Below are 27,699 nucleotides of genomic sequence, written 5' to 3' on the forward strand. Positions count from 1 at the left end.
TTTTTTATAGTCTTTCGGGGCCGGGGAGGCGAAAGCTTTGATAGCCCTACATTTTTCCTCTTTTAGTTTTGGGACGCTACTCTACAACATCTATTTGCCTTCTGTTGTGTTGCATAGTTTTCGAGATACCTCTACGCGCCTGGGAGGAGTATTCCTATCGTTTCATCTTCGCCTTTTTTTTTGGCTCGATCTTTTGACATTGCGACAGATTAGATGATGCTATCTCTGTTTCCCCCCTGTTTTTGGGCATATATCTGGCGCAGTTAGCTACTCTCGTGACCTATATATTATCTTCTAAGACCCCCGCAAAGTGTTTCAATAGGGCATATTGTGTTGGCATTTGCTGCAACTGCGGGAAGGGTGTGCCGATCGAAGAGAAAAAAAAAAAGTTACAAGTCTGTCCGGATTTGTTTGTTTGGTTCAGGATGTCTATGGGACGTGCTCTACCCCCCTTGCGGGTGTGGACGCCCATCAGACCCACCGGTGATGGAGGTCCACCGAAGCCTGCTAACTCCGTAGAAAGGTCCCATTATTGACGTACTCCGTTCTCCGTAATCCCCCCGGACTCAGGAAAGTAAAAGTTTATCGTTCACCGGTCAGTTCGATCATATCTATGTCGTTACATACGTATATAAATACGGCAAAAGTTTCATCTCATAGAAGCCTAAACTCCCAAGGCTGAAAAAGAGGATGGTGACATGGGTTATACAAGCAAGAAAGAAATCAATCGTCCCACTCTTCATCTAATTGATCGATAAGCCTATTCTCCTCATCAACATTAGGCCTACCCCCGCGGCCGACGTTCCAATTCCTGGGCCCCCTCCCACCGATGGCACCGACAAGTCCACGGCGTGGGGAATCCCCGTTGCTTTGTCCTAGAGATAATCGTGCATATCCTCCTCGGGACTTGAAACAGTTTAGAACGGAAGCAAATCCGATAATCACCATGTCCTATGCATATATCGCCCGGGTTAGCAGGGTTCAAGGAATGATAGAGCGAGTGGAGTGAGTGGATTAGTTAAAGTTCGGCTGAGCGGAACCAGGGATCTTGGCAGGGGCAGGGGCAGGGGCAAGGGAACGCGAGATATCAGCAGAACGACGGATGAGGAACGACATTAGACTCAAACGGCATCTTCATTAAAAGGGATTAAATCTAGGATTCAGAACGTGTAGTAAATGAGAAAGCGCCATGAGTAGACCGGAAGGGCTCTAGATGGATAGCGCGAGAGAAGGGAAAACCTGGAGTAGTCGAGTCGCCCCAAAAAAATAAAAACAAAAAAAAAGGGCAGGCCAACAGTGATATCTCGAAGGTGAGGGATTCTAAAGGATATCTACTGTGGAAATGTTGGGCATGATGGTAAAGGGCGGCATGCAGCCCACTGCGTTAATCAAGCCGCGAGGCGGGGAGAAGTGACCGGTTGCCGACGGACTCATAAGTCGACATACCTCCCCGACGACGCATCCAGGAGAACGAGCAAAACGAGCATAAAGTAAGTACACTTACTTTTAGAAAGTCAACCATCCCACTCCACATGGCATAATTGGGGCATTGTCTCCAACCCCTTTGATGCATGACCGTTCGCTGATATGCACAACCACCGATGAGATACACTGCCACGGCGATGCCGACTCTTTATAATGTTATCAGTATCTACTCCGCTGTCACTGTGATCTTCAACTTACATGACACCAAACACACCTGCAGGACTCAGCCCGCCATCTGTACTTGCAGCCACCCCACCACAAGCCGCAGCGGTTCTCACCTCGAAGTAATAGGAGCATGAGTCGAGCGTGCCAACATACGATACAGTTGCTGCTGGAGTTACGAGGTCACGATCGCAAAGGAACGACATTAAAGTAGATTTTCTTCTGCGATATTTTGTATCAGAATCTCGATCTTCGTCTTTATCGCCGCCTTTATTATCATTCTTGCCATCGTCTTGGTCATGATCCCGATCATCTCGAGGTACGAGATCCCGTTTTCGACGGGTTTCACCTGATGTTGGGCATGGGGAACCATCGGTGTAGTTGAGAACGAGTTTGCGGCCGCGGAAAACTAAGTCGGACGATTGCTGCCTGTATATCAAATGTCAAATGCGAGTCTCTAACACATAAATCGTTTGCGCGAGAATTAGGATGAATGTTCGTACCCAATTGAATACGTTTTCCCGTCCATATTGTAAAATGCGCTCACATTCTGCCACCTCTCTTTGTCTACCCCAACCACATCCTCCAGGTTCTCAATTACCGGTCCGCAAACGTTAATTGTAAAATTGGCTCCGTAATCGTAACCCCTTGAGTGCCAGCTGGTTTCCCTGTCATCAGGTCGAATCTTTTTGCCATCTTTCATTTCTGGTGGCAGCAGTGATATGGTCTTCAGATCAAAGTAGGCGCCCGTGTTGGGCGAATAAATGGTACATGGCTTTAGCTTCGCTTCCGGCGTGTCGTCCGTTGCGAGGGATAACGATGGATATAGCAACGCGAACTGAAGAAGAGAGGCTAATGTTCCAACTTTGTTCATATGCATGATAGGGAGTTAGCGAAAATGAAACCTATGTAGCGCTAAGCAGCGCACACCTCGAGAGGGAGTGAAATTCCGTTTTCAATATCCGGAGGAAGTATGGGGTTTTGGAGGAGCGGCTTCACCGGTAATCGTCGAAAGCGGTAGTTATGTGGCTGGTTCAAGAAAGGAACATTGGAAAATCGACAGCAAGCCCGTTCTATCAAATCAAAAGACGAAATCAAGCTGTAATATATGAATCAACAGTGCCTGCTGCTGGTAAATCCGTCTCGACATAGCACTGGCGCCGTTAGACGATGATGCAACTTGGCCAATCAGTCGCGTACCTTTATTACATAATCTATTGGCTTTGGTGAGATATAGCAGTGTCACGTGGGATCTACTTATCTTATCTGGATCTCGGAACGCCACTGCTCCGAAAACAACCTCAAGCCATCAGGACTTAATTTTTGAAATATCTCCACAACCACCTTTCTATTCAGCTCACACGGTGGCTCAATCTGTTTGCCATACTTTCTTGGTATTGGGTGATATCTAGAGCTCTGGCAAGCTGATATCAAAGCTATCAAGAAATTCTGATTGAACATACTAGATAAGAACAGAAACTTAATATAAAGTATAATAAGAGTTCTACTAGACAGTATAGAGCTGTATAGAGAAGACCAGAAATATATCAACAGCACAGAAGCTAGCAGCTGAGATCAATATAATAAAAAGAATACAGAATAAGATAAGAGAGAATATAATTCAGATTAAAAATCTACTATCAGCTCTAAATAGCAAGCTATGAACATAAACATATAACTAGCTACGGTAATTTGATTAATCACCAAAATCCTTAAGTGGTTTCAGGAGTAAAAAGGGTGGCGCCCCATCACGAACCAGGCGGGATTATTTGCTGACAAATAAGCTATACCAAAAATGCCCTGGCCTGACCGTCAACTATCCCTTGCCAGTCGGGGATGATCCGTATCGCTCTGCCACACTACGGCCTCAATCTTCCTCCACAACACCAGCATTATCATCTCTCGGTTTGCGCAGCAAAAAGCATCCTCTGAATTGGTCTTATTCTTACCCTTGATTTTTCCAACACTCCGATGTTCGCGTGATCAAGTGCTACCTGATCTTCCAGGGACTTACATTTCGTGAAAAATGCGCCGATCCCCATCCGCGCGTCCTTGGTGTTATATTCAGAGTATACTACCAAGCCCGAAACAACACTGCCGCTCAGTCTCTAAAGCTTCGCCTTTATCCTACCATCAACGTCCTGAGAGCATGGACATGGGCTCTTCTCAGATAGGTATGCACGCCCATAGGAGCGCGATTCAGCATATTACTCAGTCGTGTCAGACTGGAACTCTAACGATGAATTCTTTAAATTCACGCGTGGCCGCTTTATTGTCGATGAGGTAGAGAACCTTCGGAAGCGAGAGATTAGATTTGACATGAATAGCCTCGCAAGAGTCGCAGCAGACTCGGTCGGGGCTGCTCGATGCATTGCTATCGAGAAGTACCCTGACGGCATGTTCAACAAAGCGTTCCTCATGTCTATGGACGATGGCCGAGAAGTTATAGCCAAGGTTCCCAACCCGAATGCTGGCTTTCCACACTTTACTACTGCCAGTGAAGTCGCCACGATGGACTTCGTAAGTTTCTCCTGAACACCATCAACATCGAGTTTTGCTAACACGTCTGATTTGGGAGGCCAGGAAAATTCTTAACACACCAGCGCCTCGTGTATACACATGGAACTCGCAAGCCAAATCGCACCCTGTTGGGGCTGAATTTATTATCATGGATAAAACTGAAGGTGTTCCTCTGTCCCAAGTTTGGAGCACAATGAAACTACTGCAAAAGCTCCAAGTGCTTCTTGCTATGACACGCCTCCAGAAACAATGGCTGAGCGTTTCATTCTCGCATTATGGCAGCTTGTATTACACGGAAGACGTGCAGCCACTAGGAGGTAACCACTTTGTCAAGAATGGCAAGGCTGTGAGAGATTCGGAGTTTGCCGTTGGCCCGGCTACAGGCCGGGATTGGTGTGACGCAGGCAGATCAAATTTGGACATCGAGAAAGGGCCATGTACGTTGTGGTTCGTGTCATTCTTGTACAGTTGCTAATAAGTTTACAGGGGCTTCTCTAACGCAGTATCTGCAAGCAGTCGGGACGCGAGAGGTGAAGGCAATCCAGTCTCTAGAACCTCCGAAATCGACTGCCTTGTTCTGTGGCCCAAAGCTTTACCGACCAGACACGGAAAAGAAACTTACTGCTTTAGCATGGTACCGACAAGTCGTCGATGCCCTTATCCCAAAGGATACAGCCATTACCAGACCCAGCCTCTGGCATAATGATTTGCATGATGACAACGTCTTCGTAGACCCGCATAATCCCGAAAAGATCACCGGCATTATTGACTGGCAGTCTTGTCACATCTCGCCCCTCTTTAACCACAACCCCGATCCAGCTTTCCTTGATTGGGATGGCCTTGAGTCTGAGACGCTTGATCTGGCACCACGGCCGAATCTCTCCGGGCTTTCGCCTGAAGAACAGTCCGCGGCTGTACATGAGTATACCATCCAAAACGTGTTCATTGGATGGCGGAAACTCATGCATGCCAAAAACCCAGACCTATACAAAGTAGTCGAATTCCGAAGGACGGCAGCTTACGGGCTGATATTTCTTGCCCACCGAATGTTCGAATACGGCGAGGCGCACTTCCAATCGCTCCTGGTTGACCTGAAAGACACGTGGACGGACTTACCTGCCATTACCAGCGACACCCCATTCCCGTTTGACTTTTCAGAAGCAGATTTCGAGCGTATTAAACTGGATAGCGATGGTGCAGTGGCAGGAACCGAGCTTGTTGCGGAGGTCAAGGAGAGAATGGGCGATTTGTGGCCGGAGAAAGGCTTCATCGAGCAGGAGCGATACGATGAGTGCAAAGCTGCCCTCCACAAAGTCAAAGGCCTGATATTGGAGCAATTGGCTGAAACTGACGAGGAAAAGGCTGAGTACGAGCGCTGTTGGCCATTTGACTGATTCTCTATTGTATCAAGGAAATGGTATGATTGGGAGGAAAGACAATCTTTCCAATACTCCTTGGCCTTTTCATCCAAATTCGGGTAGTTTCTCAACTCGGGATACGGAGGCGTGATGGTAGTGATCGACCAGCTCGTCTAACCAAGGACCGATGTCGGCGGCGATTTTCGGTCGATCGGGCGGGTCCTTCAGGGGATGGGCCATTGTGGTGTGATGGTGGGCCGGTGCAAATTCCGTAGACTACCCAGTCAATGAAAGGGTATATTTCTGATGGATCGTCCGGATCGCCGCTGTTCCATATCCAGGGGCATGGTTCATCCGGATGGGGCAAGTGGTCGCCGTCGATGTTGCTTGTCATGTCATCGTCGTTTTCGAGCCCGGTGATCATATCTGGACGGGGTAGGATTACTGATAAGCAGGAGCCTCAAAAGACACTATCATTTGTGGTAAACTCAGTGGTCTTCTCAAATGACGGCCAGCGACATGCATCAGGGTCCAATGATCGGACGGTCAAGATCTGGGATCCCACTTCGGGTGATTGCCTACAGACTCTGTTTGTTGGCAGGACTGTAGGTCGACTTTCATTCGATCTAACAGACATTTTCCGGCTTTCTACAGAGATCGGAGCCTTTCACCTGGACTACCATTCTGCCACGGCTAAGTCAGATAGCGAGAAGGCTGCACCCTACGATTCTATCCGTTCCAGTTATGGCATAAGTACCAATGGCATATGGATTGTGAATAACGGACAGAATGTGCTTTGGCTACCTCCACAGTCTCGTCCGGAAACTTTTACGGTAGCAGATTCAACAGTGGCCATCGGCTGTCGGTCAGGTTGTCTCTTAGTGATGCGTTTTCAACGGATGTGAAGGACTCTTAGAACGCCTAAGTCATACTACACTAAGGCCAACGAAATATACACAGTTCTGTTGCGTATGTTAGGATGCAAATAACTCGGCTGTTTCTTGTAAACGGAGCCGGCTCTGGGACCCGGCGACAAGATTAATTCTATATAATTTATATAAAGTTCTGTTCAAACTTCCACTATTCACTCTCTTTTAATCTAGTATCTATTATGATTCTCTATGTAGTGGGTTGAACCTCTATTTCTCTTGAGCTGAGCTCTCTGATGCTATGCTGTATGAGAGATCTCCACACTATTTCTCTTCTGGCCTAGCATCTACTTCCTCTTTTGGCCTAGTGCCACACATGAACATTGTGTATATATTATACACATGCTTGCCTATTCTCTCCTCTCTTCTTTCTCAAGCAATACATTCATGTATATAGAGCCTTAGCTAGTAACTTCAGCTTGGCCCATGACAATTTGGAAGCTTTGGATCTATTGTGGCTCTCACTTGCTGCTGGAGCTCATTGCATGGGGGGTGTTAGGTAATCCAACTAGCACCTCACTCACATGACCCACTAGGTAGGCGAAATCCCCCTTTAGGTAGCTTAGCGAATCCAAACAATTATTCCCTTCCAGCGAAATCACTTTGCATTCATATGCGATTATTTGCAAATATAGGTTTAGAAACCTCATCCCTAGCCATCGAGGTTGATTTGCATTCTTAGCATTTCGGACTTTAACTGCATCTTGGTGACCTGCTTTGCATCCAGCTTCTTGCGCTTTCGGTTCAGCGACGTGACCTGTAGACTGGGCCTAGAATTCCAGATCTGAGCTCGCTCAAAGTCAATAAACATCACACTCTGGTTCTCTATACTCCAGAACATGTTATGGACAAAGGCATCGCCATGGTACACCCCAAGCTGGTGAATCGCCTGAAGTGACGATGTCGCCGTATTATGGATAATTTTGCTGCCAACATCAGAGCGCGGAAGAGGAATTCCAGCATGGCTGAGAAGTAAAAGGCGAGGAATCCTAGCAATTCCATCATAGAAGAGAGGTCGCTTGGAGAGATCCAGGATCCCGAGACACACAGGGATATGACGACCCTGGATGGGCCGAAGACGCCCATAGACAGCATTCTCATGCAGTAAATAACTTGACAATCCGGGCGGGAACCCCTTGCCCACCAGTTTATATCCATACGGCATGAGCACAACTTCAAACAGCGCCCCACGAGAGCCATGGATGTGAAGCGACTCGCACCCATCGGACTCGTAAGGATCAGAGATGCGCTTGGCCTTGTTCAGCAGCTGCTCGTGTAGGAGAACTGAAAACTTAGACAGGTTGATCTGATGCTGGCCGGTTCCATGGTCAGCGATGTTGGGGCATGCCTCGTCCAATGGCCCTTCTTTGGATAATCCGAGAAGACACTTGTGGGTACAGTACGGCCGCGACCTACCCTGGTTTTCGGAGTACCTATGGGACGACGACCGGTCGCTGGAGCGAGATGGGATCACAACCATAACATTTGCCGAGCTACGCGGCGCTTTGCTCGGGGAGTCCATCACGTCCGTGGGGTCTTCATCGCTGCTATCCACCGGACTTCGCGACGACACCTGCGATGGATTGCACGGCGACGACCGCAGAAGTAGAGGTTTTTTAGACCTTGTCACAATGGGTGAGCTTCTGGCATAGTCCACTCGGTTTTGATGTTCTGGTGTGTATTCCTGCGTGGTCACCGTCCGTGGCGAAGAAACAATGGCATCATCCTGGTATATGAGCCTCCACGGCTTCAACTGGGCTTCCGCCTCTGTTCGCCAAGTTTGGCAATAGGGCTCTACCTGCATCGCCTTGAGGGTGAAGGCAAGCACCTGGCCAACAGCCGTCAAATGCAGCTTGTTGGGAGAATCCGTTCGGCCGGTATACCCAGTGGTCTCCCCCACATCCTTGCCCGGGGTGGAGAGGTAGTAAAATACAGTTGTTGGGTCCTTGCCAACGTGAAGAAAGATGAAAGCCTCTCCTGTGCACACATACCCATACCCCACTCCGGACTTGATCATGTAGGAGAATGCTTGGGTAATCACAGCGGCCATCTCACGACGACATGCAATCTCTTCAGGCTCGTCGGGTGTATGCAGGAGCACATCTTCAAGGTCCATGTCATGCAGCATGGAGTTGATTGTCGACAGTGGTAGCTTATGCGGTGCTTTAAGCTCCACAATATATGCGGGCACATTTTCGCCGTCACCCTTGTTATATATGCAGAACTCATCCGCCAGGGGGCGGGAAGAGTGCGGTGTTGTAACGGGCGTGGCATCAGCTCGACCAGTTTTTCGAAGCTTTGTGGGGCGTGGTGGTCCCTCGAGTGACCTGGTTTCAGTAGATTCTTCACTCAGTGTGTTTCCGTGATTCTCAAAGGTGATGCTGCCCAAGAGGCGGAAGTGCTGGCGTATTTGTATGTTTGAGTGCAGTTTCGTGACCACCGAACGAACCGGGCGAGTGAGAGTCTCATGCTGAAACTGTCGAAGGTCCAATTCAGACCCTGTCTTCTCGGTCCGTAATTCTGCTCCAGATTCCGCCAGCCCATGTAGTGATTTGAAGTGGCGCTCTAGGACAAAATCCATCCCAATGAGATCTTTCCAAATGCGCCCTTGTTCTGCAGCAAAGTCAGGCCACTGTCGAATTCTCTCGGGGCGAAGTTTGCCATCCGGATTCGATAAGTCACCCTTTGTCGAGTCCTTGGCATTACGAACGGTAAGTCCGCGGAACAAATGGGTGTGACAGCCATCAAGGAACTCAAAGATGGTGGTCGGTCGTATCTGTTCTCTTTCGTCGTGGAGACTTTGTTGCGTAGTGTGTAGGTCTCGTTGTGTGGCACGCAGGCGTTGTTCAGTTTCCTCTCGGAGCTTTTTTTGTTCCTCAAAAAGGAGTCGATACTTGTCAGATTCTTGAGCCATTTGGATTCCCAGCGCAACATTCCTCCTTGTAGCAACAAACAATGAACCCATCAGCAAAAATGGATTAAACCCCTCACGAGTCTCGTGACAACGCCAAGACTTTTGTCTTGAAAACCAGAAGCCAACAAGATATATCCTTACTCTCCTGTGGTACATTGCATGGCTGGGAGCAAATGTTATATAATGAGGATGAAATATTTCCGATCAGGAGATAACAGTGTCTACTCATGAGTGTGAGACCTGAACCTGTCATGCCTGCAACAGCATATGAACGACACAAATCACTGGACGCCAGATTTCGAGTGTGAGATATGCCTACGTCCTTGAGCCTATGAACTACAAGTATTATTGCAAGGACCATCGTCTACCATTTCAGAATAAGAATAATTTGCAAATGGTAAGGTACCAATATCAATACAACTATTCATATACCAGTTAACTCACAAGCATCATAGCATCTTAACTCCAGAACCCAGCGCGGAGCCAGTATCGCCTGCCCATTCTACACTTCTAAGTACGCCGCTCGAGAAGGGGTTGAAAACAAATTTTGAGGGGTGTCCCAAGCCAGCGCCCCTGTTGTTTACAATCCTGGGAATAACACAGCAAAGTGCATTGAAAAGCCTGAAACCCAAGAAATCTGATTGCTTCACTGAGGTCTGTTCCTGGATCTGATTATCTCATTGATGTCGAGTCCGTTTTTCTGGCATAGACGAGCTAATGTTTCTTTATAATCCTGCACCCGGCGTAAAATCGCTCTATTGACTTCCTGACCTGCTTTTGTTGCGTGTTAGAATCGATGAGTGCTTGGTGCAAATCGCAGTTCATCTTGTGTGCGTTTTGCATTTCCTCTTTTACTTCCAAAAGATTCTGGCGCATATTGTCTAGGGAGCCTTTTATTTCAGTCAAAGTTTTTTTTCAAAAGGCTGTTTGTTGTCCTCTGTTACTGATTGAATGTCGCTGGATAGTTTGTTGATTCTGTCTGTAAGGATTTTGACATTGTGATTGTACATCCTCTCCAAGCATTCAACAGTTTCGATGTGTACTTTGTCTGTTACTGAAATATTTGGAAGTGTCTCAGGAGGCAATGAAGGTGTGGAAGCTCGGCGTTTAAGTGAAAGCACAGCAATTGCCATGCGTAATGAGTTGCATTCGAGTTTCTGGCCCATCTTGTCGAAGAGGATTAATAAAAAGATGTGGTCCAGTCAAGTGTCCGTTCCATGAAGTGAATGGTTCTGTAGAAAGTTGTTTGCCTAACATGAGCACTGGGTAGGCTTTATTTATTAGCAGGCTAACATGATGGTTTACTACATCTACTGCTCTATGGGTGTGTGTGATACTCAGTTGCTAGGTTCTTTCAAGCTACCGAAAAGGCCGCTCTCCGAAGCGAATTTACACCATATACCTAAATCCTCGGGTTTGTTTGCGAATGCTTGCCTTGTCCTCATTCGGTTAGGCCCTCAGCTCCTCTGGGCGGGCAGGTTTGCAGGGTTTTCTTTTGTCGTCATGAGTCAGTAGCTAGATAAGAGCACATGAGGTTTTGCTTGTTCGTCTCCGTGGTGTTTTAGGCTTCCGTGTTTTGGTGATTTCTTCAAGACTGAAGCTGACGTCTACTTGTGGAGTATTGTGTCAGCTGAACGACCATATCCGTGGCATTCTGCTGAAGCCACACATAGGTCCCAGCTTCACATCGAAGCTTCTCATCGCTATTTCCCGGGCAAAAGTGGTCACTGACACAATATGGAAGTGGAAACCAGAGCATCAGTCTTTGCCTTTTCCTCCTCCAGCTTGAGGAGACAGTGACTGGAATACAGACATTGAAGCTGCCATAGATCCAGTCCTCAGGGCCAGCCACATAGCAAGCATTGGGAGATGCACCAAGATGGTGGGCAACAATCAATCTCATCCAGGCGCCTGTGGTGCAAGACATCAAAGAACTTTGCACATTGCTTGACATATCCTAGGCAATGGAGAATGTTGACCTCCTCATCTTTGGCGAAGGAGTATATGATCTCCCCATAGAAAAGGCTGCGGGTCTTTTTGGCCATTGTTCATCGAGCCAGTTGTTGGATTATAGAGTTCAACCTCGATAATCTCGGTATCAACTTACGGAGTACCAGATTGAGATACATACATCTCGTACTTGAGCTAAGTATTAGTCAGCAACTCGGCTAGTTATCTGTGTCCTGGCTCCGACCTAGCCACCGGTTGTCATGTGAGCGATAGGAGCTTCCAAGATTAGCTATGCGAATGGTGACCAAAAAGGGATTTTGTCCCTTTTGCTCTGGAATTCAATTGAACGCTCATTTTGCCCTCATCTTCGAATATTCTTGCGACCGATAGTTATTAGAAAAAATGGCTTCAAAGGGCGGGAAGGTCGTTTCCCAGGCTCAACATCATCGAGGATACGAATTCGGGGGGCCGTAAGCTTGCTTCCCAGGTCCAATTGGGCGAAACGGAGCTAATGAGATAACGCAGAATCGGATCATTTGTTTTGACATTCGGCTTGCCGGTGCTGGTTTACAGTTTTGCGTTCTTTTGCAATGATATCTCGGGATGTCCTGCACCGTCACTCCTCCATCCCTCCACCTTGTCCCTTGACAAGCTGAAGACGGAAATTGGTTGGCCGGAGAGTGGAATCAAGGGCTTATACGATGGCCATGTCACCCTTTATGTGCTGGGTTATTATCTTCTCAGTCTTTTCTTGCAGATATTTCTTCCCGGCACTGAGACCCAGGGAGAAGTTTTGGCCTGTGGAGGTCGACTGAAATATAAATTCAATGGTACGACTCTCCTATTCACCGCCAAGTACATGTATTACTCCTCGACTCACACTCCGCTTTAGCATTTAACTCCGCTGTTTTGATCCTTCTTGGCTGCGGTGCCGGGACATATATTTATGGGGTCGACTTCCCCTTATGGACATTTCTCTGGGAGAACTATATCCAGGTTCTGACTGCAAACCTCTTGATCTCTTCTATCCTTGCTATTTTTGTTTGCCTCTATAGTTTCACTGTCCCAGCACCAGGTACACCAAATCCTATGCTTCGAGAGTTAGCTCCTGGCGGGCAAACGCGCAGTGCCTTGTATAACTTCTTCATTGGACGCGAACTGAACCCCAGAGTCAAACTCCCTATTCCCTTCGTGAAGGACACCTCTAGAACAATCGATATCAAGGTTTTTTGCGAATTGCGACCGGGATTGTTGGGCTGGGGGCTTCTGAACCTGTCGAATGTGGCACACCAGTATAAAGTTAACGGAAGCCTCACGTCGTCAATCCTCTTGGTGACCGCGTTTCAGGGCTTCTACGTCCTCGATGGCCTATACATGGAACCGGCGATCTGCACCACTATGGACATTATCATGGACGGATTTGGTTTTATGCTGGCTTTCGGTGACCTTGTGTGGGTCCCGTTCACATACTCAATTCACACCAGATACCTGGCCATATACCCCTTCGAGCTGGGTATCTATGGGGCTGCTCTTGTGATTGGGGTTCAATCTCTTGGGTACTATATCTTCCGTAGCACCAATAACCAAAAGGACCGTTTCCGCAAGAATCCAAACGACCCGAGAGTGAAGCATCTTCAATATATCCAGACTTCTCGGGGCTCGAAGCTGATTACGTCCGGATGGTGGGGTGCCGCTCGTCACATAAATTATTTGGGCGACTGGATCATGTCATGGACAACGTGCCTACCGACTGGTATCGCAGGTTACGCCATGGTTGAGAGACTCAATCCTCTGACGGGAACCAGTGAGGTACGTGCGGTGCAAACAGAAGAGTCTCGCGGTTGGGGGATGGTGTTTACTTATTTCTACATTGTGTATTTTGGAATCCTGCTTGTCCATCGCGAAAGACGAGACGAGGAGAAGTGCAGAAACAAATATGGTGCAGACTGGGCGAAGTATACCTCGAAAGTGAAGAGCAGGATCATTCCAGGTATCTATTAGGGTTGTTTGGAGCTCTTACATGTTTAAAAAGGCTGTGTGGTGACCAGGGGCGCATGTTACTCTATTAGCAGGGTGAATTTATAGTGGATGGATCAAAGCGACCCTTGATATCGCTTTCTAACTTCATAAATGTATTAATGCTTCAAATTATATACTTATAATGCTTTTAGATAATAATAATAATCTATGACAATTAACACTAGAGTTGAAAACTGATCTAGTGGTTACTTTGGCAGCTTTTCAGTTGCTCACACATTTTTATCTTTGGCTGGCCCCAATGTCCACTGTTCATCACCTCTATTTTCAATCCAATTGCCTAGGGTTTGTCGGACATCTTCCAGAGCTTGCTTTCGCAAATGCAATAGCCTTGCTCCTTCGGCATTGCGCTTCATTAAGAAGTACGTGGGTGAGGAGACGACGCATTCTTTCAGGTGTGCAAACCGCTCCCCCATCTCAGACCTATCATCCAACCTTTTACGGCTGGCTTCATTCTCGTTAACGGGACATCCGTCCTTACTTTGGTAATAGCCGATGCTCACTTCTGGTAGAAGTTTAACAATATCACAAAGCAATTCACACATCTTAGCTCGTGATAAAGCACTGGCCTTGCGCGCATCTGGAGAGGTGATCCGATATCCTTGCTTTACACCATTTAAAATGGTCTCAATAATATTGGTAGGAAACGTTTTCGGAATCGACTTGGAAGCCCGACCTGTCGACTGCTTCTGGCGAAACGAGGTATAAGCCGGCTTGGCGCCAAAAGATGAAGCTGCTGTCCAGACTGCAGACTTGTTGGATGATTTACTAGCTGGCAAACCGGCGTCTTTTGATTTGGAAAAATGCCAGAGGGCACTCAGCTGTTCCATTGGTAATGACCGAACAGTGAACGGAAAGAAGGCATAATAACTGTCCAAACGAGCAGACGCTCCAAAATCCTGCCATTTTCGGCCATTAAGCTCTCGAAGACGGCCGGTTTGCCCATTCCCGAATGATCGCTCACAGGCAACCTGGCTGATTTCATCTTCCGGAAGAATGAGGTTGGCCAGATATGCATTAGGAGATGGTGCGATAAGTAGACTCGCTGGAAAAGAGAGCAATGATGTGATTTGCTTCGCGGCAAGTTTGTCTGAACAAGATTTGCTTAGCGTCGGCTCTGCATCAGCACGAGATGGTTTACGGCGAACGGCGCCTAGCACCGAGAAGTGCGCACGGCCGTCTAGGAGACCTTTCGTAAGGTCGGATTCAATTTCAGTGGCTGCGTCGTCAAGGGCGCGAACGTCCCACGGAGTGGGATCATCTTGGGCTGCCATGCATAATTCCATACTGGCATCTCCGCAAGGGGCGCAAGTACAATACATCCATATCCTGATATTTTCTTTCAATTTGAAAGGCGGCCATAGAAGTTCCTTTGCATGGTTGCCAGGAATGGCACTCGTAGACTCGAGCCTGGAAACCCTCCACTCCAGAAACGGGGAGATCTGGCCGTTGCCATCATTCCGAAGCTGACAGCCGATTCCTTCTTTATCGCGAGAACTAAGCTCCTGACTGTGCGTCAACATCGATTTACACTCCTCAAGGAGCCATCGGTTGAAAGCACGGAGCGCAAGGATCTCAGCATGACTGTCATGAAGCACAAGTCCCTGGCAAAGGTGAATTTGAGACGACGAAAGGCATTTCGCGCCCGTTCTACCGCAAATATTTAGCTTCAGTGATATCAGCTTATCAATCAGGGTGTATCTCCTTACGCAAGAGCAACACAGGTCAGAGATTCCTCAGCGGTATCCTCCCCTTTGAATATATTAGCAGGTGTTCTATCGCCATTTTAAAGACTGACCGTCTACAGCATCACAGTAAAAGTTCGGGATACATTCATACAGAACTAGGTACATTCAAAGTCTGCTACAGCGGCTTACTTACTCGTCACGAGCACAATTCCACTCAAGGGGATCCATTCCGGTGTTCCATTTGGGCGGATGGTTGGCTTACACCGTTGAGGAAGAGCATTGAAGTGCGAGTGAACGAGGGACGCAATGCGATACTCTATGCGGGAGTCATTAGAGCCCATGAGAAACCCGGCTCCCACCTTGAAACCCTGTAACCGCTGGAGAGGAGCTTTGGTTCAATAACCACCGTTGTCCAGATGTTTCAGCTCCTCTTTTCTGCGATCGGCCCGCGCATGACCAGCAGTCACGTGATCAACCCCGGAAGCCCTTGAGAGCCACCGGTTTTACATACCTCACTCGTCGCCTTTTGTCGCTCGCCCTCAAGCTCTGATTTCATTAACCTATAAACATGGCCGATAAACTTCGTACTCTCCAAAATCTTGAGGCTTTACAAGCTCGCTACGTCGGAACCGGCCACGCGGATACCACAAAGTATGAATGGACCTCGAATATCATTCGCGATAGCTATGCGTCGTACGTTGGCCACCCACCACTCTTGCAGTACATGGCAATCGGAATGGGCGAGCCCAAAGAGAAAGTTAGAGCTATGATGTTGGAGAAGATGGTTAGAGGAGCAGGGGATCCGCCGGAGGTGAGCCCCAAAGACTCTTAGGCCACATATATTTTTTTCAAATGGATTGATATGCCCTTGTATTTGCCACGGTTGGTCGCTAATGCGCGTTGATAGGTACAAGAATAATGATGCGTGCCTCCTACGAGGCAAACGAAAATTCGTACATTTGCGAAATCATTGCTCCCCGTTGGCATACCGATACCCCTGCAGCCGGAAATTAAACCGATAAAAGGTCGAACGCTGGTGCAAGCAAAGGGACGACCCAAACTTGCTTAAAGCAGCATTTCTACTACCCTTGGTCTAGCCTCGGGATGGAGATTAGCTCGAAAATGACCGGCAGAAAATACGCACGTCCCTCAAAGAACAAGAAGGTGTGAAGAAACAAACACCTAGCACTTACGACGAGAGACAGCCTTGCACTAAGGCGTCACCTTGTATGCTATCTTTATCCAAATCCATCTGCAGCGACAATACACATAGCTGTGCTGTTATGTATGTAGACATCAAATCAAATACCCATCCAGTCTACAGAGTATACATGTTCAATTCACTCATACATCACTTACATTGTTGTCCACTATATTCCTCCTCTCTTCAGAAGCTGAGCAGCAAGCTCGGTATTCTCTTGCTGCAACTTTCCAACTATACTAACCCATTGTCCTCGCTCCTGTCTCAACCTGCTAATTTCTACCTTCATTCGATCCATTTCTTTCTTTAGTGTTTCAACTTCCACTTTCAGCCTAATTCTCTCATCCTTTTCTAACTCTTTGCGACGTTTTAACTCTATCTTTGCTACAATCTTTTGCTGCTGCGCTTCAATTTTATTCAGCTGAGAGTTTAATTTCGCTTCCTTCCGTTCTAGTGCTGCTAGGCTTCTTTTATTCGAGGTTGCATCCTTCCCCCTTTTGCTTGGGGATGCGATGCGTTCTTGGATTTCATCGCTCGCGTTGACGTCGGGGGCGTGTGATTGTGAGACCTGGCTCACTAGTTCATTGCGCTGCGCGTGGTTCAGCTCAAGATCCCTAAGGACCTTATTTTTGCGGTCGAAAATTCTGGCTAGTTCCTTGTCATAGGCATTTGGCGGCGTAAACTCCTGCTTGAGCGAGAAAATGCTGTTACTAGTGCTACTGGTTACCTTCGTGTTGAACATGACGGGACTGTTATTATTCCCGATCCCGGACGAGCTAGGGATGCTATCTTCCTTGTTCCCTTGCATATCTCCTAGTTGCGAATCAGCACTCACAAAGGAAGCGGTGGATGAAGATGGCGAGGCATTATTCATATTTCGCGAAGCTGTGCTTGTTCTGGTAACATTGCTTCCACCATCCCTTATTCCATCGTTGACTTGACCTTCGTCAGTTTCATCTCCCGGGTGCTTAGAGGTTGTGGGCAGGTCGATATAGTCGAAGAGCCCTTTAGGTGCGGTCGATTTTAGGGTTAAGGAGACTCCTTGAACTATACCTGCTGCGAAGCCTACTTCGTGCGATGGCATTGAATCCACCTCGCCATGGCTGCTTTTCACTTCCGAGCTCCTTCTCTCCTTTGCTGGTGCCTGTCTCCCGGGGGTGCATTGTGTTGATACTCGCTCACCCGGTCCTGTCTTTAACTGCTGTTGCTTCTCTTCATATTTTCCAGAATCATGCGAAGGCTGGGAAGTCGAGAAATCCTCGTCTGTGCTCTCACTCTTTGGTTGGTCCTGAGACGCCCAATCTATGAATTTTTTCGCGTCTGAAACGATGCTTGGAACTGTGCCCTTCTCCACCATCCATCTCGGTATGCTTCCTCCTGGGTCACTTCTCGTGATCATAATCCATTCCACAGGGTTTGCATCTCCTTTGTTTTCCGAGGCTCCAGATGAATCTCCCTCTATCGGGGCTGGTAACTCCCTAATCATCTCGACAGACTCATACTGACCGCGGACAAAACCTTTGCGTATAGGTACGTCGGGGTGCGCACACGGCTTTGATATAACAATGAAATTTCTGGGAGGAGGGGAGTTTTCGTTTTCGCCTTCGTCGCGTCTTTGACAAGAGACCTCTAACGCCTTTTTAGAGGTGACCAACAACGTAACAAAGTCCCTCGAAGCTGAGGGCCCGGGAAAATGAGCCGATAGGTGATGCACCTCAATATTCCCCAGGAGGTTCCTGTTGCCGCTAGTTGTATCCATTTGAGCAGAGTGCAGCGGGACAGTCAGGTTCTCTAGACACCCCTCGCTCCCAACCCCCCTGATACTCACTTCCTTACCTATTTTTTCCCGGAGTTTCATAGTCTCTGCTAGCTCACTTTGAAGCTTCTTTTCGAATCTGCTATACGGAAGAGATCCGGCATGAACACTCCGCCGAGCGAACCAGGCACCTTTCCCATCTATGCTCCTAAGCTTGTATACGGGGATACGCAACGGGTTTTCCTTCGCATTATCGACCCTGTTGATGGGTTGACCCCACTCACTCCGTAATGAGAGTATATCCACGGGTCCTAATGCAGGTGTGGATGAAGATTTTATGAGAGCCGGTAATGTCGTCGAGGCAAGGAGGGTTTCCGAGCTATCTTCACCATTCGTTGGGCTTTTGGAGCCTGCAGGAAGATTGGAAGTGATTGGAGGAGAAGGGGTCTCAGGTACTGATTCAACGATCAGCCGAGCTTGAATGAGAAGGTCCCGTATATACGTGCATAGTCCTTCGTTACTCGTAGGGATCTCTTCAATCGAAACTGGTTGTAGCGACTGAAGCGCTGCATGTAACGCCGCCATCTTTTTCCCTCTTTCTTTCTCTTGATTCCTTTCCTCTCGATGAAGGTCTATCAATAAGTTTTATTTTGTTTCGGTTAAATTAGCATTGAGCCAGCGTTTTGGCAGAGAGCAGTCTTTCTCCACTGCCCTGTAGAGAAACAGTGCTCAGGCGGGCGGACACTTTTGTAGGATCAAACTGGCAGTTGGCTTCCTTTTTGCAAATTTCGTGCGTTATTTGTTTGCTCCAGACTCTGCTAGACTAACCAAAGGGTACGCCCATGGTCGATTTGAGCACGGGTTCCAAGAGCCCGCTAAATGTTGGGATGCCGCCGTTGAGGAGAGGTTCGGGGATTAAATAGTGACGTCATTCTGCCCAGAGAGGAACACACCCAACGGCCCATCGCCCGCACCATAGGCACTCTTTAGCAGCTCGAAAACTCTCCTTTTGGCATGATATGGCTGCACGGTCAAGTTAGAATGTAATGAATTATATATTTCGAACTATACAAACTAGCTTAACATGCATAGATGATTTGACAAAGAGAGATCAGAAGCAGAGCTTCGAAACGAGCACAAGGAAATCCAGCATCTGATTCCCAGCTTTGCCGAATCCATCCCCATCCAGTGGGAGAGGAAAGACAAGAGCTGGGCTTCTCCAGGAAAAAGATCAATCAAAACGATGAACAAAAACAAAACCAGCCCGGAGATAAGGAGGATGATCCTAACAAGGGTGAGCCTGGCCTTGGATAGCTTCAGGTAAACAGTCAGGGGCGGGAAAGAATGGCGGCCTCTGCCCCGTGAAAGACAAGCAACTAGGGATCCCAGATCCTGTGAAGCGCTGACTCCCACCATTCCAGACGCCATCACGGATGGACATTAGAAAGCGGGCGTGACACACCTCTCCCTTCCTCGGCCATGACGGTTTGCCCCTTTGCGCACCAGAGTGAACTCAAATTGCGGAATACAATACCATACCAGATGTATGCAGAGCCGCATTGTCGCAGATCCAACTCTTACCCAATCCATATTATGGATCGCCAGTTCGGCAGCCTGTACCGAATGTAAGTGGTTAGACAATAGAAAGGCAATCAGGGAGTAGTCATCGCTTGATGATAGGACCAGCCAAACCACCGCCACGATGCCCATCCATATGTAGCCCAGTCTATAATGCGCAAGAAATGAAAGGCATAAAAAAAAGGAAAAACGTTTCAAGCCGCGAGGCACATCAAGGTCTTGATGACATCAAATGCCGGATGTAAGACAAAAGCGAAAGGAATCATCCACTTGGGAGTGTATATCATGCAAAAAAAAGGAAAGGGCAAACAGCCGACCCGCCGGTTCTTCATGCAAAATCAAAAATAAAGAATAATAATAATAAAAAAAAGGAAGTTCAACGCTTGCTAAAAATGCACCAATAGAGGGATGTCAAAGAAAGCCATGCAAGTAGGTATATGCCTTCAAAACCAAGATCATTGTCCCCGAGGACCCGGTCGTTCGCCCAGATGGAAAGCCATGCCGTGTAGTAAATGCAGGTCAAAGGAGTGTCAGGGTGGTGATCTGGGTCGTAGATATGATGAACGGCCACCCCATTCTGCGGTGTGAACGGTTGAGGGTGCCATGCCTCCAAGTGTAGTTACATCGTGGTGCCATATGGCAATGCGAGATCCACGATGCGATCATTCCACCCGAAGCCACCCATTCCAGCTGAAGCGCTGCATTGCTGCTGTGCAATCATACTCGGTAAGAGCAAAGGAGCCATTGCTGCAGTTGTGGCCGAAGGGTCGTAGAATTCGGCAGCAGTGTACGAAGCAGTAGACAACGGCGGACTTTGCGAGGGAGCAGGTGATGGCAAGTGCATCTCACTCATCGTAATGCTAGCCCATAGGCTTTGATGTGAGTCACATGAAGATGCCGTGCTGGGGCTCGAAGGAACTACCTGCCACGATTCAACGGGCACGGGTGGGTTTTGTGGGATCGGGCTGTTCCACCAATCTTGAGGACCGGTTGAGCTTGGGAGAAGCGGAGTTGGTTGCACCACATCGACGACTCGTGGTGGTGGTGGAAGCAGCGGAACAAACAATCCCATCACCGCCGCCTTTGCATCGTCACTCCGACCGCCAAGGAGCTCACCAGCTCCCTCTTCCTCCATTCCTTCAAGCACACGAACGCCCGTGCGGAATACGAACCGGTTGGCAGCCTGGACGAACTCTTCCTGCAGCTTCTTCAATTGGATCTCTTTCTCGGCCCAGTTCCAGGTGCTGGCAGCAGTGTCCACGGAAAACACCTCCTTATGGTATTCAACCAAAGACTCGATGGTCTCTGGGGTCAACTTGAACGCAACCTCACTCTGAGAGACCATGTCGACATGTACCACGTATGCTTCTATGTGGAGAAGCTGGTAGTTGAAAAGCGCCTCCACGAGAGGGTTGTCGTCCTTGGGTAGATCAGATTCCGGTGCCTTGGGTAGCATGATAGAGCAGAGAGTCCAGATGGCATTTGTCGATGAGAGCGTCTCCGTCAAACATCTGGTATGCTGGCCGACATTATTTAAAGGGCGCTTGACCCGGTTAACCCTCTTGAGTGTCATCGTTAGCCAGGGTTCTACCCTCGAATGTAGGACAACGTTTGGCGAGGATCTTGGCGCAAAGGCCGCGGCGGAGGCCGGTAATAGACTTGTCACCATTATGATAAGATGTGTCTTCAACAAGAGAATAAAATATATATAATCGAAATTGGTAAGGTATGGCACGAACGTAGCTCAGCACACTCGTATAGCCGTGCGCGTTTGCTAAACTTCCAAGTATAGTAGAAGAAGCACACGCAGGACGACGGCGGCTGTAAAAGACAGTTCGGGGTGCGATTCCAGAGAGAAGACGAGGAGAAGAGCAAGGGAAAAATAAAAGAGAAAATAAATTAGAGAGATCAAAGAATTAAGTAGATTAAGAGGATGGAGAAGAGGAAGAGGAAGAAGAGTAGGAGGCGGAGGTGGTGGGAGTGGGAGTGGCGACGAGGAGCCCGAAAGGGAAGTGCCGCCCTTTTCAATTCTCAGCGACCATTATATAGAACAGAAGAGGTCGGCGGAGGGGAAAAGGGTGGGGATGTGACTGTATAAGAATAACCTTTCTGCATGCCAAAAAGTCATTGGAGGGGAAAAAAAAAAAAGTACAAAATAAAAAAAGGATATTCACTAAACGAAAACCCGTTTCTCCGTAGAAACAACGGCATGGGTCAAGCTGATCCCTTGAGCAGCCATTTTTCTGGACCGTGCTCTTTAGGAAATGCATACGGAGCACAGAGCACTCCGTACAATGCATGCACTTCTCCTGGTTGAGATTTTCACAGCTGGTGGCCCTAGGGGTGCGCGGTCTTCGCCTCCCGTGTTGCTGATTCGAACTGGGCAAACTGCATGTTCCCCATCGCAAACTCTTCCTGGCGACTCTGACCATGCCTGCACCCGGCCGCAGAAGGCCGCATGGACTTTGTTCGAGAATTGACAGGACGGTGCCTGCGTCATAGTTGTAATATACAGTCACTTAACGGGTAAATTACCTGTCATTTCGCGCGTTTTCGACGGCGCCGAGCATGCCGTCACGGTTACGCAGAATTACGTTAATTGGATTTACCGAACATTACGAACACGGCAAGTGAAGGTCAACTCCGACTCCAGAGGCGAAAATCGTGTTCGACAGCATCTCCTGGTCGAGGGGAAATTTTGTTATGGGTGATCAGATACCACACAGGGCATTCGGTGCAACCCACATCCCAGCAGGGCGGGTCCTGGAAATTGAGTGCCCGGGCAAGCTACCTGTGTATGATCAGAGACCTGATGTGAACACGAAGAGAAAAGGGAATCACAAAATAATGAAGCCAAAAAGGTTGTGGAAATCGGCAGGAGTCCGTGAAAGTAAAAAAAATTTTTTTCTTCCCTAGTCTCCAACGGCGCTACCCCTCTGGGGGTACACAGTCGCGATGTATACGCTGTGCTGTGTCTCGGTCAGGTATTCTCCGGATGGAGACAAAGGAACCCGGCTCAGCACCCGCCAGGCTGGACGATCCCATCATCTTTCTCCCCGAGTCGGGAAAACCGAATGTTGCTGCGTCGATGGATAGATCTGTAACGACCTTGCTTCAACAGTCGACGGAGAGTCTGTACCAAGCAGTTCTGAATGGCCCAGTGGGTTCCAGGTTTCGAAACATACTCGTAATACGGAGTCTGGAATGTATGAGCAGCCGCAGAAAGCGGCATATCGATGCTCAGTCTGGGCCTGGGTGGGAAGACCTTTCACAGGAACTTTGCCCTTCCACAAAGGCGCAGCTGATGGAGGGTAGCGGTCTTGGGCCACTTTGGGCATCGGATTCGCCGACCATTATCGGACTAAAATCGATGACTCCAAGAAATCCCTGTTCTGCATGCTGATTGGAGGTGGCGAAGTTATGATCAGACTTTCTGGAAAGGGGAGAGCACACAATGCGAAAGGCCCACCACGAGGGACAAACGTGTAAACATCTGGAGAAATCAATCATAACAGCGAATCTGAAGGGCTTCGCATCAATTTGCAGGCGGAAAGACCGAAGCATTAAACTGCGATCGGTCTATCAATCTTTGCATCTCGCCAAAGCATTTTCCGTATGGACTGGATTTTTGAGAGGCTGCATATCTCTCAGCTGCCAAGATCTGCTGCAGTCAGGTGATGGGCGGCTCTTCTACGTCCAGTGCTACTGTGTTGCGGCGTAGAGGTGCTTGTGACTCTCGCTTGTCGCCGAATTCCCAGCTGTGACGCGGGACACAGCGACATCTGCCCAGAGGAGCGGCCCGGAGAATAACAATGAACTAATGGCAAGCATCATGCGACTTTTGAGACAGGACCAATCTCTTACGGGACTGAGGAAAATTCACCATAAGCGGTCTGGAGGCAGGGAAAGGGACAGCTGAAGGACTCAAGATATAGACGTCATCAAAATTTCCGATGGAAAGCGAGGGCTGCTCTGCGGTCGAGGATGAAAGAAAAGCTGCCACCGCTGCCCTCGTCCACGTCGATGTGTGAGTTCGCCTTGAAGAAGTGCTGCGCCTCACGCGTGTGCCACAGTGTCTTATCGATAACTAGTGAACTATGCAACCAACGGAACTAAAACGCCTTGCTGACCAGACGACCCGTGGCGGTGCGCTGCCTATGTAACTCCTCCACTAGCTACCTCGGCACACTTGGAGAAATCCATACATCGAGCAAGACGGTGAAGGGAAGTTCGGAGGACACCGGCGTCCACCAGAATTTTTTTTTTTTTTTTTCCCTTTCCTTTTTTTTTATTTTACGGGCTATATCGCCACCTGCGGATGGATGCTGCACCCAGCGATGCAGAATGTTGGGAGACTCGAGTGTGGATTTTCGGTTTCCCTCACCGTCTCGATTCCTACTCACCGACTGAACCCCACTCTCCAGTTTCAACTGGCCAACTCTTGTGGAATCGCACATTTCCGTCCCGATGTTGCATCATCGGTCTGGGAAAAAAACCGCGCGCCGCAAGCGTCTTGTCTCGCGCGCTCTTTTACCCGCTAGGTTTTTCGGAGCTCGCGTCTACGCCTGTCGCGGTCACCTGGTAGCGTGTTTTTGCAGTGCGCTCCAAAGCTTTTTCGCGACAGGCGGTCAACGAGCGCGTCTGTTTCGTATATGTTAGCGGGCGTAGTTATGCCGGCTGTTCTTGAAACGTAGGATCCCTTCTGAAACATCCGTTCTTGAATTATACGGCGGGGAAAGAGGGGAAGCCCGTTTGGCGTTCCCAGTTGATAAGAACCAAAGTATGGTGCATGGGATCAAAAAAATTGAAACATTCAAGCGGGTATTCCAGTCCAAACCATCTGCTTGTGTGATTATGACTGGGAGAACCGGGATTTTGGACTCGAGTAAAAAAATCTATTCTGCAAGACCAAGTCCAATGATTGATATACCGCACCCAAATCCTCAAACTTCCTCTTCCAACATTCGACAGCTAAGCAAGGCGTTTCCAGCCTTGAATCTAAACGGTAAGATACAAGACTTGGGAACATGCCTTTACATGGAGAGTAGCTGTCTTTTTTATTTATTTATTTGTTTGTTTTCCCTGCAACGTGCTTTAAAGCAAAATTATACTTGTGAGATGATTAAAATGTAACGCGTACGTGCAGGAGAGACATGGATAGATACAACAAAAGAAACTCCATAAGCGTATGAGAAACCGAGTCATGGGAGTTCCCTTTGCACTATCCGCTCAAATCGTCAACCGACAACCAGTACTTTGATATTCGCTCCCAGATTTCGGATCTGAAGCCCGCTTGCATACGATGTCTGCATAGGTGGTGAGCAATCCATTTGGAGGCTCGGAGGATTCCAGTTGGTGGTGAGGATTTGTGTGAATTTCGGGTCTTCACGCCTTCAAGTCGTACTTTCACTTCACATCTTATGGAATAGCCATTATACTGGCGGTTCAGATGCGACGGTGAGATGGCTGAGCTGTCGCTTCAACCAGGAGCTGCACAGGCCCACGTGTGCCATGGAATTGATGGCTCGTGGTCCTTGAAATCATACCCCGAACGAATCGCAGGCTTGAGTGACGCTACTGGCACAATGCCTCCGCCGTAAATAAAGTAGGCTCGATCATAGCATCAACGTAACGCCGTCAGGGGGTGCAATACGTCATCTTAAAGCAATCACATCTTTCCTTCTTTCTCCTTCTTAATTTTCGAGAATACCCGTCTTTCGGTATCTCTTTCTTCTTTCTTCCTCTTCATCTGCTTTTGGATACTGTCCATTTTCGCTTCCGTTTGTTCCATCCGCCGTTTAACTTCTTTGGCGAGCTCCCTCTGCGCCTTCAGAGCAGCAACGGGTGTGGTGTGTTCCTTTCGAAGTTGCTGCAGTTCTAAGCTGAGTTCGACGACATCGAGCGGCGCGCAGGTGACGGGATGGTATCGATGAGGCGGCAGCGGTTCGGCAGGCACGCGGATGTCGGGGAGGAGTTCGTGGATCGGGGTGATACGAACACTCGCAGTGAGCGGGACCGGCTGTTGAGGCTCCAACCGTGGCTCCGGCGGAGGGGATAGTGGCAGCTGGCTCATTGCGAGAGACGGATGTGGATAATACTGAAGTGCTTAGATGGACAGGTCTTCTGTGGTCAAATTAATGATGATGGCCGTGTACCCCCCAGATTGAGAGTGCTGTTAAGCTTCTCACCTGTTTAGCGTACCAGTCTTCTGGGGCTTGGTTGGTTGTCTCCACGTGAGTCCACGATTAGGCTCAACCTTGCGTCTGTAGATCTCCTATTCTTGATGTTGTTGTTTGTTCCCGTAACATCACCCTTCCACAATGACAAGTGCAGGACCGGCAAAACCCAACCAAATATCTTGACCGAAAGCGGCTGTCGCCCTTGGGTAATGGGCCTTGCGGTAACAAAAAGAGCGTCCCGGACTCATCCTGCGGCTCACACCAGGAAAACAGCACTAGCCCCGTTGGGAAGCAGGTGCCTGCCGAGCAAACATTAGCTCACAAAGGGGAAAAGTTGGGTTTTGTGCATGAAGATGCAGGCCTTTGGTGAGTCCCAGTCACGTTCTCCTTTCGGCTCCATCTTGTGCAGCTCTCGCGTGGATTTGACAAATGAATCCCTTGGCAGCTGTGGCGTTTGCGGCCAGCGAGCTGACCAATGTGCTTTCAGTCCCCAAGAGCAGACGGGTATGCCCCATTTCCCCGTTTTCCAGATCTGTGGTCTCGACTTATATTGTCTGATCTAGCCCAAGTTCTCACTGACCTTACGCGTAAGTGGCTAAGAATAGTGTGCCTCCTCGACCTGATGTGCTGATGATCTTGCTAGGTGATCGACATCATCAATGTGCCCCTTGGGGTGGGTACTGCCTATGTGAAATGGCAGCTACCATCCTCGGCCTCTCCTGAACACTCTGGGGAAACGGCCAAGGTGCAGCTCCAGGCCCATAGGGCGACCTGGGGTTACGAAAAGGCATTAGCCGTCAGATTGATGGTTGACCGGAACCATATGCTTCAAGAGTGTGGGATTCGCTTTGATATCCTCCAGGAATTCTCACCCAACAGCCGCAGCGATAGATCGCTGCTTGGAAATATCGATCTGAATCTTGCTGAATATGTGGAAGAAGCTGAGGCAGACGAAGGTGTCGTCCGCCGCTACTTGATGCAGAATAGCAAGATCAATGCTACAGTGAAGATCGGCATTATGATGCACCAGATTGAGGGAGAAAGCAATTTCACTGCGTACGTTCGGGCTATTCCTGCGGGTGCTTGCCGCTAATATACACTCCCAGACCCCCTCTCAAGCCAGCCACAGTCTTCAGCGGGATCGCCGGTTTCATGAATGCAGCGAAAGGAGATTCTGAGGATGCAGGTCGCGTTCCTTCTTTTCACCACAGAACCCGGGAGTTTACCGAGCTCCATGATCTTTATTTCCGTAATCTTGCAGCGTCCTGGGCCTCGCAGGCTGGAGAGTTGCCGCCGGACCAAGTGATCGAGGACATTTTCGCCGGAGGGGATGGTTGGGCATCGGGACGCCCGAGCCTGAAGGTCGGTGATGATGACGAGGAGGATACTGGATATCTCAGTGATACTTATTCTCGACGCACGACTCGAAATAAATCTCCTGCACGCAGTACGAGATCGGGAGACTCGCTGGGAACTCATCTACGAAGCCATAGCAAACATTCAGACTTCTCTTTCAGCTCCGACGTCGGCGGTAAGGACCTTAAAGGAAAAGGAAAACGGCGAAAGAATCGTGAGGTGGACGAATTTGAAGTTCGTGAAGATCTTAGAAGCTGGGAAATCTCATGGGCAAAATGACTGCATTCATTCTGCGCGTTTCCAAATTACGGTGGGTCGCCAAATTGGTTGTTTTGCCATACGTTCTAAGTTTAGCCTCACTCAGCAGCTTTTACTGTCGGAAATCTTCTGCATTGGCCTTGGGATTGCTTTCTTTCATATTGTATGATACCATGACGGCGAAAGGGATGGCATGGTAGGCGATTCTGGCTGGCGTTGAAGGGATTTTAATGCATACTTTGACTAATGGCAGATCTGGTTGTTAATACCATTCCATACGTCAATCGATATTGCTATACTCATGGCCCACGCTCGTAATTGTTTCTTT

The 27,699-nt window shown here is 48.6% G+C and overlaps 12 protein-coding genes across 13 annotated transcripts; 5 read left to right on the forward strand and 7 right to left on the reverse strand.

The window, feature by feature from the left end:
* Positions 1-586: 586 nt before the first annotated feature.
* Positions 587-2,753, reverse strand: MRL1_1 (Cation-independent mannose-6-phosphate receptor CI-MPR). Of its 2 annotated transcripts, XM_066124119.1 has the most exons (4): positions 2,151-2,753; positions 1,684-2,076; positions 1,505-1,631; positions 587-951 (listed from the first exon to the last, which is right to left on the reverse strand). In XM_066124119.1, the coding sequence occupies exons 1-4, from the start codon at positions 2,525-2,527 to the stop codon at positions 724-726; spliced, it is 1,125 nt and encodes a 374-aa protein (XP_065980196.1). In that variant the 5' UTR covers positions 2,528-2,753; the 3' UTR covers positions 587-723. The 2 variants fall into 2 exon arrangements, with proteins under 2 accessions (XP_065980196.1, XP_003068428.2); XM_003068382.2 differs by lacking the exon at positions 587-951 and having other exon boundaries at positions 1,348-1,631.
* Positions 2,754-3,796: 1,043 nt separating this feature from the next.
* D8B26_003360 (uncharacterized protein) lies at positions 3,797-5,561 on the forward strand (the record flags this gene model as incomplete). The annotated part of the gene is made up of 4 exons (XM_003068381.2): positions 3,797-3,821; positions 3,872-4,167; positions 4,226-4,604; positions 4,654-5,561. The coding sequence occupies 4 exons, from the start codon at positions 3,797-3,799 to the stop codon at positions 5,559-5,561; spliced, it is 1,608 nt and encodes a 535-aa protein (XP_003068427.2).
* A 251-nt stretch (positions 5,562-5,812) lies between these two features.
* On the forward strand, positions 5,813-6,430 carry D8B26_003361 (uncharacterized protein; the record flags this gene model as incomplete). The annotated part of the gene is made up of 1 exon (XM_003068380.2): positions 5,813-6,430. The coding sequence occupies one exon, from the start codon at positions 5,813-5,815 to the stop codon at positions 6,428-6,430; it is 618 nt and encodes a 205-aa protein (XP_003068426.2).
* Positions 6,431-6,875: 445 nt separating this feature from the next.
* Positions 6,876-9,419, reverse strand: D8B26_003362 (uncharacterized protein; the record flags this gene model as incomplete). Its single annotated transcript, XM_003068379.2, has 1 exon — positions 6,876-9,419. The coding sequence occupies one exon, from the start codon at positions 9,417-9,419 to the stop codon at positions 7,107-7,109; it is 2,313 nt and encodes a 770-aa protein (XP_003068425.2). The 3' UTR covers positions 6,876-7,106.
* A 2,236-nt stretch (positions 9,420-11,655) lies between these two features.
* Positions 11,656-13,463, forward strand: ERG24_2 (erg24, C-14 sterol reductase). The gene is made up of 3 exons (XM_003068378.2): positions 11,656-11,788; positions 11,844-12,148; positions 12,211-13,463. Exons 1-3 carry the CDS (start codon positions 11,721-11,723, stop codon positions 13,317-13,319), a joined length of 1,482 nt encoding a protein of 493 aa, XP_003068424.2. The 5' UTR covers positions 11,656-11,720; the 3' UTR covers positions 13,320-13,463.
* Positions 13,464-13,541: 78 nt separating this feature from the next.
* On the reverse strand, positions 13,542-15,423 carry D8B26_003364 (uncharacterized protein). The gene is made up of 3 exons (XM_066124120.1): positions 15,237-15,423; positions 15,065-15,107; positions 13,542-15,005 (listed from the first exon to the last, which is right to left on the reverse strand). The coding sequence occupies exons 1-3, from the start codon at positions 15,382-15,384 to the stop codon at positions 13,568-13,570; spliced, it is 1,629 nt and encodes a 542-aa protein (XP_065980197.1). The 5' UTR covers positions 15,385-15,423; the 3' UTR covers positions 13,542-13,567.
* A 141-nt stretch (positions 15,424-15,564) lies between these two features.
* D8B26_003365 (uncharacterized protein) lies at positions 15,565-16,369 on the forward strand. Its single transcript, XM_003068376.2, has 2 exons — positions 15,565-15,854; positions 15,951-16,369. Exons 1-2 carry the CDS (start codon positions 15,612-15,614, stop codon positions 15,960-15,962), a joined length of 255 nt encoding a protein of 84 aa, XP_003068422.1. The 5' UTR covers positions 15,565-15,611; the 3' UTR covers positions 15,963-16,369.
* Positions 16,370-16,413: 44 nt separating this feature from the next.
* On the reverse strand, positions 16,414-18,585 carry D8B26_003366 (uncharacterized protein; the record flags this gene model as incomplete). The annotated part of the gene is made up of 1 exon (XM_003068375.2): positions 16,414-18,585. One exon carries the CDS (start codon positions 18,583-18,585, stop codon positions 16,414-16,416), a length of 2,172 nt encoding a protein of 723 aa, XP_003068421.2.
* A 489-nt stretch (positions 18,586-19,074) lies between these two features.
* D8B26_003367 (uncharacterized protein) lies at positions 19,075-19,428 on the reverse strand (the record flags this gene model as incomplete). Its single annotated transcript, XM_066124121.1, has 1 exon — positions 19,075-19,428. The coding sequence occupies one exon, from the start codon at positions 19,426-19,428 to the stop codon at positions 19,075-19,077; it is 354 nt and encodes a 117-aa protein (XP_065980198.1).
* Positions 19,429-20,197: 769 nt separating this feature from the next.
* D8B26_003368 (uncharacterized protein) lies at positions 20,198-21,817 on the reverse strand (the record flags this gene model as incomplete). The annotated part of the gene is made up of 2 exons (XM_066124122.1): positions 20,198-21,139; positions 21,764-21,817. 2 exons carry the CDS (start codon positions 21,815-21,817, stop codon positions 20,198-20,200), a joined length of 996 nt encoding a protein of 331 aa, XP_065980199.1.
* Positions 21,818-25,013: 3,196 nt separating this feature from the next.
* On the reverse strand, positions 25,014-25,651 carry D8B26_003369 (uncharacterized protein; the record flags this gene model as incomplete). Its single annotated transcript, XM_003068373.2, has 1 exon — positions 25,014-25,651. One exon carries the CDS (start codon positions 25,649-25,651, stop codon positions 25,247-25,249), a length of 405 nt encoding a protein of 134 aa, XP_003068419.1. The 3' UTR covers positions 25,014-25,246.
* Positions 25,652-25,834: 183 nt separating this feature from the next.
* Positions 25,835-27,653, forward strand: D8B26_003370 (uncharacterized protein). The gene is made up of 5 exons (XM_003068372.2): positions 25,835-26,123; positions 26,245-26,261; positions 26,321-26,344; positions 26,401-26,813; positions 26,864-27,653. Exons 1-5 carry the CDS (start codon positions 26,105-26,107, stop codon positions 27,390-27,392), a joined length of 1,002 nt encoding a protein of 333 aa, XP_003068418.2. The 5' UTR covers positions 25,835-26,104; the 3' UTR covers positions 27,393-27,653.
* The last annotated feature ends 46 nt before the right edge of the window (positions 27,654-27,699 follow it).

Source organism: Coccidioides posadasii, chromosome 2 (assembly GCF_018416015.2).
Source record: "Coccidioides posadasii str. Silveira chromosome 2, complete sequence".
Lineage (NCBI taxonomy): Eukaryota > Fungi > Ascomycota > Eurotiomycetes > Onygenales > Onygenaceae > Coccidioides > Coccidioides posadasii.